Source organism: Pan troglodytes, chromosome 6, assembly GCF_028858775.2.
Source record: "Pan troglodytes isolate AG18354 chromosome 6, NHGRI_mPanTro3-v2.0_pri, whole genome shotgun sequence".
In the NCBI taxonomy this organism is placed as follows: Eukaryota; Metazoa; Chordata; class Mammalia; order Primates; family Hominidae; genus Pan; species Pan troglodytes.
The window spans coordinates 147,663,999-147,676,106 of record NC_072404.2 but is presented as its reverse complement, the minus strand read 5'-3'; the positions used below and the strand labels follow the sequence as shown (position 1 = coordinate 147,676,106).

The 12,108-nt window shown below is 46.9% G+C and overlaps 1 protein-coding gene across 2 annotated transcripts in view; it reads left to right on the top strand.

Moving 5' to 3' along the window:
• PLXNA4 (plexin A4) overlaps positions 1-12,108 on the top strand; it is a 451,572-nt gene that overhangs the window by 275,203 nt on the left and 164,261 nt on the right. For both annotated transcript variants that reach the window (XM_024358047.3, XM_024358046.3), the window contains exon 4: positions 2,009-2,140. In XM_024358047.3, coding sequence (XP_024213815.3) covers positions 2,009-2,140 — 132 coding nt within the window. The remainder of the gene's footprint in view (positions 1-2,008; positions 2,141-12,108) is intronic.

Here is a 12,108-nt window from a genome sequence, read left to right as displayed (position 1 = left end):
TCAAACTGAATTCTAATTCTGTCCCCAGATTTTATCCCACAGGCCACTTGTTTAATGTACCTGGGTATCATTTTTCTTGTCTATTATCAGTGCATCCGCTAGGACTTTTGATGTTGCAAAAAACCTTTGTATTACTTTAACCTAAAGAAAATATCTGCAGTAACTAGAAAGTCCCAATGTCAGGCAGGCTTTGGGGTTACTTTGATTCAGTGGCTCAGCGATGTCACCAAAGACCAATATTTTCCCATCTCTGTGTTTGACCTGCCCTGGTTCCAGTTCCCTTCCTTGTTAGGAGAGGGCTGCCCACAGATCTTTGAGCCGCAAGTTCATTTTACCCCTTTGAGAGTGAAGAAAGATGGCCTCTTCTTTCTACCATGAGTCCCTGCTTTGCTCTGATTCACGTTGATTGGCTTGAGCCTATTTTCTCTTAATCACTGTGGCAGAGAGTAAGATCAAGCTGGTTTGTTTATGCTCATCACGGACAACCTGGGAAGCAAGGAGTGGGTTCAATCCCACCCAAAAGGTGGGAGAGGGTGGAATGGATGCTGGAGGGACACATGAGCCGTAATGAATGAACATTAAACCCACAGGATTGAGAGGATTATATCAATAAGGAATTATGTGCAAAACCATCTCCCAGTACCTGATGTCCATGAAGCTTGAAAATAATGCTTAAAAGGAAATTTTAAAAATCAGAGTCCAGAACAAACCCAAAATCAAGCAAATAAACCACAAAATAACCTGATATCAGAGTTCATGGACTCAAGAGAAATGAAAGGTGGGAGCCTTCTGGGGGACCTGGTGTGGTCAGTTGTCATTAACATGGTGTTCTTTCTGTAATTTAGTTCCTCAGAATGACTCTTTTATTCTCCTTGATCTTGTGAGAGGTTAAAAATTATATATTAAAAATTAAAAATAAGAGTGCCTAATGGGAATATTTGGAATATAATTTTTTTCTTTAGTTTTATTGTTGAAATCTCTAAAATTACATTATGTGTAGCTTACAGTCATGCATGTGGTAGGGAAGTGTGGTGATCCCCTAGTTCTTGCCTAGCCACACTCTCAGTAATATTTGTTCCTGATTTATGGGAGTGGTGTTATTAGCACTGACCGCGCAGCGGTCATGTTGGATCTATGCACTCAAACACAGGACGGTTCCAGAGACCTTGGCCAACATCCAGAGGCCAGATGAGCATCATGTAGGGTTGGAAAGCTCATGTCTTTTCTAGGTTAGTTCTCATTCATGGGGCATGTGGGCAGAAGTCTTCTTTCCATTGTCTCTACACTGTCCCAGCATTTCTAGGAAGGACTTATGGATGGCCGGGGATGATCTATTCAGCTGAGTGTTTGTGGAAGGTTGTGGATGACTCATGCCTGAAGCACATTTTCCTGTAATTCCCACATCCCTTTTGCTGGGGACATGAACAAAACCTCCAGAAGGTTTCAGGACCTAATGGTATAAGTATAAGCCACTATTTCAATGGCAAAAAAAGAGACCCTTAGTGTGAAACCTTTGGGGTTGGCCCCCTGCCTGGTTCACCTTCAAGGAACAGCAATGACATCCAGGTAGCAGTTCCCATCCTTACACTGACATGTTTTTCTGCTAACAAATGCAGCAAATAATATTGCCTTTCCAATGCAGGGTGACACTCTGATCTGAGGCAGTTTCAATTACATGTTGTTCCTCCAGGCCTCAGAGCCTCATCTTTTTCTCCAAAGACCAGCAAGAAAGGCATCAAATGCTTGAGCCTGAGGCATAGGGAACCAGGGAGATTAAGACTGGATTCTTGGTGAAGCCCAGCTTGGTCCCCCACTTCCCTCTCTGCCACTCCCATCCTGAGGCCCTTGGTGAGCTTATGTCACTCCACTCCTTGGCTTTAGCCTGTGAGCACTATAGAGACAGAACTCATGCCCTCTCCCTTGGCTGTTGACAGGGTCTTTGGCTGAAGTTTGGCTGCGGGCAGTGCAGGATCTGAACTCACTTTGGCTCTCTTCTTCTTCTCCACAGATCCGGGTGGATGGACCCAGGGGCAACGCCCTCCAGTATGAGACGGTGCAGGTGGTGGACCCCGGCCCAGTCCTCCGGGATATGGCCTTCTCCAAGGACCACGAGCAACTCTACATCATGTCAGAGAGGCAGGTAAGGCTCTTCGGGCTCCGCTAGACATTTGTCTTGCAGTTAAATACTAGCCTGTGGCTCAGTACAAACCTTAGGAGGCCAGCTGCAGAGAGGTGATTTGATTTATTTGGCGTAGTGTGTATCTTTTCAGTTATGCTTTTCAGTTATGCTGCCTGGGGACTGAGGCTTGGTGTTCTGAAACAGGAAAGAAACATTTAAAATATCAAAATATTGGAGAGTCTAAAACAAATCCACTAATTTCAAAATCATGCATATATGTTCGGGGCCAACATTTGCTTTCTTCTGAAGGAACGTCGTACAGATGCCCAAATTGTGGGTCCAGATTTCCCTATACAAAATGCGATCTCATACCAAAGTCACCTTCCTGGCCCCCAGAAGCCTGTGGGATCAAGAATTTATTGCCAAAAGAGTGTAGTTAAGGGAACACCATGGTCAGGACTCAGAAAACAGTCTGTGTGATGAGATGCGATGGGGTAGGGCACGGCCTGAACTTTTGTGTGTACATACAACTCTTTGTGGAAACTCCAGCAAATGCCATGGAGCCCACCCGAGAAGAACAGATATGGTGCAGGTTTGCTGATGCTGAGTAGGAAGTAGAAAACCTGGGCTTGGTTCTCAAACTGAGCTGAGAACGAAGTAAGTTTTTCTGGAGTCCCTGAGCTCAGGCCAGGAGTCATATGTCTGCAGCAGGCAAAGGAAGGGGTTTCACCTTGGACATCCATGTATTTAAGGGTATTTCCTGGAGTCCTCCACCCAACAACACACAGCCCACCCCAAGTGAGGCGCAGCACTGCTGTACCTCTGCCCTGTGGCCTCTGTGGAGGATGGGTCGTTCCCGGGAGCTGCCCTTCTATCCCATGAATATGTATGCGTTAGCTCTGAGTGGCAGCAGCGGCCATGAGGGGCAGATCTCCCCTCTTTTTCATCCTCGTCAGCGTGGCCTGAACTCTCTGGAGGACCCTGCTGACAGAGTCTGGATTGTTCTGCCTGGACCCTCTTGGCATTGTGGGGGAGATGAATTCCACATTATGCCACCCACGGGGCTTGTGCATTATGCCTTAACAGTCACAGGAGCTCTGCCCTCCCCAAGAGCTCGATGACATCTTCTCCTGTTGTCAGACTCCCCGTTCTCCCGACTTCAGCCATACTGGGACCCATTGTGCCCTGGATGAGGCTGCCATGGCTTGGGAATGGTCTCATTCCCAAGGTAGGGTGGAAAATGGAGTATTTTTTCCTGGGAGGGGAGACTACCGAGATGGAGCCTGCAGCTGGGCACGAGGCTTCCCATTTGTCTGCATTCCTTGCTTTTATAACAGCTTCCACACTCCCCACTCCAAGCCCACCTCTGAGGCCCTAGGAGCTGAGGGGAAGCAGCTTTCCTTGGTGGCATGAATCATCTGGAGAAGATCTTCACAAGGCATTGAATATTCAAGATTTCTTGCCTGATCTGAAAGCCAGCATTTCTGAACCTGGGACTTAAAACATAAGAGGACTTTCAAAGACGGAAAATATAAATGGAGCCAGGTGCAGGGTCTTGCACCTATAATCCCAGCTGCTCGGGAGGCCGAGGCAGGAGGATTACTGAAAGGCCAGGAGTTCAAGGCCAGCCTGGGCAACATAGCAAGACTTTGTCTCTAAAAAAAAAAAAAAAAGAGAAATTAAAAACAAAAAAACAAAGTATAAGCTGGTAATATGAGTTATCAGCCCCCTTTGAGAACTGAGTCAGGATTCTGAGCATTACTCCTTCCCTGGAGGTGCCCATCTGAATCCTTGTTCACCTCTTTGTACTCAGCTGTTTCCCCTTGGATGGGTAATGTGGTCACTGTCCATTCAGGCTTGGCAATGAGGCATCCTGAGAACTCCATATTATGGGCACATTGGAAAGGAAGGCAGGAATGAATAGAGCCAGGGTGTTCATCCATTCCAGGGCTGCTCCACACAGATGTGGAGACTGGCCTGCCACCCAAATGACCATCTCAAAGGCCTAACACCTGGGCCGACACTGGTCTCCACTGGGCTTGTGGATTCTTGGTGGAGATTTGTAGAACAGTGCAATGATTAAGTCCACAGGTGTTGCCATTGAAGTGTCTGAGTGTGAATCTTAAATCTCATTTACTAAATGTAGGCTCTGGTAAGTTCCTAACCTTAAGATTCAGCATTCTTTACTGTCCTATGTTGGTGACAATAATATCAGATAGTTTTTTTCCAAGAATTGAATGAGATAGGCATATAATAAGCTTAGAACCATGGCTGGCACAGAGTAAGTGCTTGTTAAATGGAGAGACTCTTGTTTTTTATGACTCTGTGACAGGAGTTTCCAGACACTGGCTGTGCTTAGAGTCAGGCAGGGGCTGGTATTGAGATTCTAGATGGTCCATCTGGGTTGGAGCACAGCAGCCCAGGTGAGGCCAAGGGAGGCAGGGAGCAAAAATCCAGTCCCGGGGGAGAGCGCATCAGGAACCCAGGCCTGCTTGACAGGTTGGGCATGCGGAATAGAGCTCAGGGCAAAGCAGCTTGATAAATATACCTGGGTATTTTCCAGACCCAGGGTATCAAGACTAATTCCAGCCTCCTTCAGGTGGTGGGTCTCCCTCAGCCATGATGGGTCAGAACACGTTGCACACTGTGTCTGCAGGCTAAGGGCATAGCTTAGCCATGATGTCAGTGCGGCCTGGAAAGCACTTTCCTTTCTTATGTGACTAATTTTTCCTTGTCCTTCAAAACTTAGCTCGGCTGTCACATTCTTCATTGGACTATTCCTGGCCTGCAGTTAGACATGTCTATAGTAGCTCTTGTCAGACCAGGCCGTGATTATGACTTCCTTGTCTCTCTTGCTGCCAGCAGCTTGAGAGCATCCGATGCCTTGCCAGCCTAAACTTCACCTAATAGGCCCCTCTTAATTTTTTAATGAATGAGTCCCCAGTGCCTTCATTGAACCAGAATTGGAAAAGAGAGGTACCAACACAAATAACCTATTGCTTCAGTTTATTTCAAAGTTCAAACTTAAGTCAGATAAGGGAAGCACTTCCTGCATGTCAGTAATCTACCACTTATATTCATTGGCTAGGGCTGCCATAACAAAATAGCACAGACTGGGAAGCTTAAACAACAGAAATTTGTTTTCTCATAGCTTTGGATGTTGGAAGTCCAGGATCATCACAGTGTCAGCAGGGCTGGTTTTTTCTGAGGCCTCTCTCCCTGGCTTGCAGATGGCCACCTTCTCACTGTGTCCTCACATAGCCTTTCCTCTGTGTGCACAGCCCTGGTGTTTCTCTATGTGTCCTACTCGTCTCTTCTTCTAAGAGCACCAGTCAGATTGGATTAGGGCCTCTCTCTATCAGCCTCATTTTAACATAAACACCTTGATATGGTTTTGCTGTGTCCCACCCAAATCTCATCTTGAGTTGTAGCTCCCATAATTCTACGGACTCTACAAAATGTTTCCAGAATATGGCTATTTCCCACCACTTCATTGTTACCCACCTGGATTGAACCCCCATGGTCTCTTGCCTGAATATTTGCAATAGCCCTCCAACTACTCTCTCTGTTTCCACCTTTGTCTTTCCAGTCTTTTCTCCATGCAGCAGTTAATCTTCAAAAGTTTGAGTTAGATAGTGTCATTCCTCCGTTCAAATCCTTTCAATGACCAAAGTGCCTATGAAGACCCACAGGGCCTTATATGCTCTGTCCTCATGAGATGTCCAAGCTCATCACCTGCCGCTCTCCCCGCTCCCCTACTCTGCAGGGCCAGGGCGGGAGAGAGTGCTCTGGACACGGAAATGTCCTCTCTGATGCTCCTGCAATATGGCAGGCTCCTGCTTCAGGATCTTTGTCCTGGTTGTTCCCCTTTGCCTGGAATTCTATCCAGGTATCTGCCTCCCCTGAGTACCACAGGTAAAACTCTAGATTGCCTTCCACCCAGACTCATAAACTCCCAATCTCCTCTCCTGGCTCTATTTTTATCCATAGCACTTAGTCTCTTCTTATTTGCTATATGATTCTTAATAATTGTTCTGTATTATATGTCTTCCTCATTTAAAATGTAAACTCCATAAGAATATGATTTTTTGTTTTTTAGTCTTTTTGGTTTACTTGTATGTTACCCCTAGAACAGCACTGACACCTAATAAACACTCAATACACATTTGTGGAATGGGTGACTGAATGGATCTGGGCTCAAGAGAGCTGTGGTTTCAATTTTGCTGCTCTGGTTGCTCCTATAACTGAAGACTAAAATCTAACATGAAACATACTAGCATCTGTATTCCCAGATCTTAGTGGAAGGGCATCCTAAACATATGTGAGAGTGGCAATCTGGATGATAATCCAGGAGGCTTATATGGGATTGAAGGACACATTTTCTAACAGGGATCACTGTGTAAAAAAAAACCGGTGGTAGAAAATGTGTGCTTTATGCTGTCCATTCTTACATACCAGCCTCTCTCTTCTCTGATCTGTTTGGGATCTGCAGCAGGGCAGTGGCCTAAACAACCTTTTTGTCCTGGTGTTGTGTTCAATAAAATGACAGGTGATATGGTTTGGCTGTGTCCCCACCTAAATCTCATCTTGCATTGTAGCTCCCATAATTCCCATGTGTTGTGGAAGGGACCTGGTGAAAGATAATTGAATCCTGGGGGTGGTTTCCCCCATGCTGTTCTCATGTAGTGAATAAGTCTCACAAGATCCAATGGTTTTATATTTGCTTGGCTCTCATTCTGTCTTCCCTACCGCCATGTAAGATGTGATTGTGAGGCCTCCCCAGCCACATGAAACTCTGAGTCCATTAAACCTCTTTTTCTTTGTAAATTACCTAGTCTCAGGTATGTTTTTTTTAGCAGCATGAAAACAAGCTAATACAACAGGCGAAGAGATGAGCAATTGAATCGGGAGGCTTGTGAGCACTTTCCAAGTTAACAGAATGGGTGTTCATGGACCTCTCCTACCATCAGGGGCATCTCATCATTCTTGGCATAAGGCCCAAGCTCTTGGCATGGCCCCTTGGCCCCATCCTGTGACTCCTCTCCACCTCTGCAAGCTCATTTTGTGACCCTGGACCCTGGCTCTCCGTGTACTAGCAAACAGGCCTTTGTTCTGTCCCTGAGCCCAGCTCCTTCCTGCTGCAGAACTTGCACGCTTACTGCTTCCTCTGCTGTGAAAACTCTCTGGCTTTTCCTGTGGCTGGTTCCTCCTCATGCCTGTGGTTTTTGCTCAAATATCGTGTCCTCAGAGAGGCCTCCACTGGCCACCCTACATAAATATCCCTCACTCTGGAATCTTGACTTCTTCCTATTAAGTCTTTTTGTTTACTCCCTTCTGCTGCCCACCACAGTATGAAAATTACCTGTTTATTTCCCATCCCTATTCATTAGCATATAAGTTCCTGGAGGGCAGGGACCTTGTCTCTCTTGTGTCTAGCAGGTAGAGGAAGACCTCACCCAGAGAAAGGGCCAGGTATATTCTTATAGAGTTAATATGAGTGAATGAGCTTTGGACTTCATCTGTTTGTGATGAAGAGCAGCCCTTCTTTGAGAGCACTCTGATTTTGGTGAGACTGGGACCTCCTGCCTGGAGATGATGCCTGAAGACTTAAATAGAGATGGCAGGATTCTGAGTTTTGTTAAGAACCAGATAACTTTGATTCGTCAGCAACCCGGCAAGCTCTAGGGTGTTACCTCTGCCCCTGAGGAATGTTCCTTTTTACCATTTGGTGGGCAGGGGCTGCTCTCTCTTTTAAACACTCTTTCATCCCTTCTTGTCCCTAGTTTCTTTGTGGATGGAGATGCTGCTCTCTGCCACCTCCAGCCTCCCTCTGATTTACCTGATACCACACTGGGGGACACAGAGTGCAGGAAAGAGGCATTTGACAGTCAGGGGAAATATTTTGCGTCATATTTTAGTAGTCGTGAAACAGTTAATGAATCCATAGTTAAAGAAGTATCCAGAGAGATCAACTAACTTTGACTCCCCACTGCTGTTTGAAACTTTGCTTGGGGCTGAGTGTGGGGGCTCACGCCTGCAATCCCAGCACTTTGGGAGGCTGAGGAGGGCAGGTCACCTGAGGTCAGGAGTTCGAGACCAGCCTGGCCAACATGGAGAAACCCATCTCTACTAAAAAGACAAAACATTAGCTGAGCCTGGTGGCATGCACCTGTAATCCCAACCACTTGGGAGGCTGAGGCAGGAGAATTGCTTGAACCTGGGAGGCGGAGGTTGCAGTGAACTTAGATCATGCCACTGCACTCCAGCCTATGTGACTAGTGAGACTCTGACTCAAAAAATAAATAAATAAATAAACTCTCCTTGGGTTCCAGTGTTCCTCATTCCATATGCTGAAATAGGCCAGCTCTTGGCATGTGGTAGGATGAATGGATGGTAGAGAGGATGAATGGATGGCCAGCTCTCGACATGCAGGGTAAGGATTATATGACTAATGGAGGTAGAGAATGGAGTGTGTGTGTGTGTACACATGTGCATATCTGCACACAAATGCTACATATTTTCTGGCTCTGTCACCCATTCCCTCAGCACCTTATTCATTCAATATTCAACAAATGTTTACTGAGCACCTGCTCTGAGCCAAGCATTCTTCTAGGATACCAGGAATTCCATGGGGGAATAATACAAGCAAAGTCCTTATCCTTATAGGCCTTACATTCTGGGCAGAGAGACAGCGAATGAGAGAATGAGTGAATGGCTTAGATCAGGTAATAGTGAATAGAGTGAAAAATTAAACCGACTCAGGAGGAATAAGGTGATGGCCAGAAGAGTGGAGGGGAGTGCTCTTTTAAAGATGGTTGCAAGGGAAATTCTCCAAGGAGGGAACTTTTGAGCAAAAAGCAGAAGAGTGAAGTGGTGCGAGAGGACCGTCTGGGGAGAAGTGGTCCAGGTGGAGGGAACAGCAAGCACAGAGGCCAGAGACGGCATGTGACATGTGTTTTTGAGGACACCAGACGGGCTGCCAGGAGGGGAGAAGGGGGAAAGTGGTGAGTGAGACAGCTGAAGACAGAGGCCAGCTCAGATCACCCCAGCCTCCGTGTGCACCTGTGTAATGGGGATTTAGTAAACAGTATTGATCTCCTGGAGTGAGTGAGGATTCAATGAGATATTCCATTTAAAAGAGCTTAGCTCAGAAAGAACATTCAGCAAACGTTAGCTATTAGATTATTTGCAAATTACATAGTTCTGTAGCCTGGATATGGTTTCTCTTATCATGGACGTGTGGGTCCCTCTGTGAGCTCTTGCAGCAAGTGCCATGTTCCGGGTACACTTCTGCTTGGAGTGTACGAGTGTGCACTGTTAGGTGTCAGTGTCATTTTGTCATGATTTAACTGTCTCTTTCAGAGCCATGTTACATTTCTCTCTGTCTCTTTTCTTTCTTCTGCATGATTCTGGATATCTCTCAGCTGTGTGCGCACATGCACACCCACCCCTTCCCCTGTGTCTATCCCTGTCTGTGTGTCTCTGTTAGCCTCCTTCTTGCTTTGTATGTGTATGCATGTGTATGAGTGTGGTGTGTATTTACTAAAATTCCAGTAACCCCAAGGGAATGTCTATACACACTGAAACCAGTGTGATAAAAACCTGCCAAGCCAATGGGAAGGAGGTGAGAGGAAATGTCAGTGAGGCAGATAAATGAGAAGATGAGGTGGCAGAACTGGGACCATCCTTGTTCTTGGGTGCCCTGGAGTGACCCCTACCAGGGGAGAAGCAGCTGTCCCCCAGACAAGGCGAGTATCTTCTTTGATAGACCCAGAGGAAGTGGCAGATTTCTCAGTGAATTTCAATGTATCTGCCTCTCCACACACCAGCCCTTTCCTTCCTGGAAGCCAGAAGCCTCAAGCACACATTTCTGCTTTGGGGATCTGTTTCAGCGATGTTTGGACCAAAGCCATCTTTTATGGTGTCCTTTGTTTTACTGACTCCTGTTCACAGTGGGTCTGCTTCCAGGTGCTGGGGGACTCCTGCAGCCTGTCCTCCTGAGCTGCCGGTGCTCAGGTCCTTGCTATAAAGCAGGATGCGGACGCCTGTGGGGCCTGAGGAGGTGGGCCTGGAGGTGAGTCCCCTGCCCATAGGCATTGCCCGGGATAGCAGCCTTGCCGGGCTCCTTCCAGCATAAACCAGTAGTGAAGTGGCGAGGGCCACCTTGCTTTATAGCATATTACTCAGGCCTGATTCATTCATTCGTTTAGGAAACAGAGATCAACCTGGGCAACATAGAGAGACCCTATCTCTAAAAAATAAAATTTAATTAGCTGGGCATTGTGGCTCATACCTGTAATCCCAGCACTTTGAGAGGCCAAGGTAGAAGGATTGGTTGAGGGCAGGAGTTTGAGACCAGCCTGGGCAATATGGCAAAACCCCATCTCTACAAAAAATTTAAAAATTAGCCAGGTGTGGTGGTGTGCACCTGTAGTCCCAGCTACTCAGGAGGCTGAGGCAGAGGGATCACTTGAGCCTAGGAGGTTGAGGCTGCAATGAGCCATGGTCATGCCACTGTACTCCAGCCTGGGCAATAGAGGGAGATGATTTCTCTAAAAAAACAAATAAATAAAAATAAATTTTTTTAAAAGAAACATTCCCTAAGCTCCCTCCTACTATGTGCCAAGCACCAGTCAAGGCATTGGGAATACAACCATGAAGAAACAGTGACATATCCCTATGATTTTAGCAAAAGGAAGCAGCAAAGAAGGAACCAACCTAGGAAATAAATCAGAGACTAGGTTAGCAGGTGATAAACACGCCAGAAAAAGGAAATCAAGTGGATTAAGTGGAGTCAGGATCCTTGTGGGGGTGAAAGGGTTGCATTTTAAAATAGAGTGGTCAGATGGGCATACAAGAGGAGAAGGGGAGGCCTGTCCATGTTGTCCTGTCCCTTTCCTTCTTCTATTTATTTGCAAGTTCTTTGTTTGGGGTTGTGAAATTGAAAGATAGTGAAGCCAGCCTCTCTGGAGGGAAGAGGTGAGAGGAGGCATCGTGATTGTTTTTTACCATGCTGAGAGCCTCAGAAGGAGCCATAGTTCAACGGGGAGGTAGTATCATGGTCTAAGAAGGCAACATCGCTTGAGGCTTGGGACCCCTAAGTGGATGTTGCCTCCACCAGGGACCCCCTGTGTGATAAAGGAGTCATTACCGTTTCTTTGCACCTCAGTGTCTGTCCCTGTCTCCACCCTGCCTCCCAGGATGTTCTGAGGGAGGTGATGTGAAGTCTGACAGTCTTGGAGGTCTATAGACATTGATTTGATAGAAGAGGCTGTTGTGGAGATACTGTCTGCAGCCAAAGGTGCTGGGCTTCTGTGAAAATGGGTCCTGCCCTCAGCACTGTGTCTGTGGGCATGTCTCACGTGAGGTGCACTGGATGGTGATGCAGCCATCTCTCTGCCATCCTTTCTGCCCCTGTGGGGGCCGAGCTGTTCACTCCAGTTAGTGTTTGGATGGCTGACATGGTGACAAGCCCACGTGGATGTTTGCTCCTGGCACCCAGGCTGGCCTATGTCTGATAGCTCCTGGGAGAGCAAACTTGAAGCACAGGGCTGAGGAATGATTGACAGGAAATGGAGCCACCTCAGACATTCACAAAAACAGAAAAGCTGTCTCAGTGTTTCACCCAATTTCACTCAGGTGGGAGCCTTCCCATTTGTCTGGAACAGATTCTGAAGGTTCCAGAATGTCATTACTGAGATATTCCCACTTCCCACTTCATTCTCAATCAAGGCAGGATGTCTGCATTTTACCACGGCAGAACTGGAGGAACCAGAGGGGAAGTGACTTCCCTCCCTAGTTTCCTACAGTCAGTAGGTGCTGAATTGTCCACTGTACCCTAAAACCTTAGGCCTGGAAAATGCTACTGGCTTATCTGGCGCAACACGCTCCTACTGCACTTTGTGATCAGTGTGGAAACTGAAGCACAGAGGAGGGAGCAGGTCATCCAGAGTCACCAGCAGTTTGGGGGAGGAGCTGAGCTTGAATAT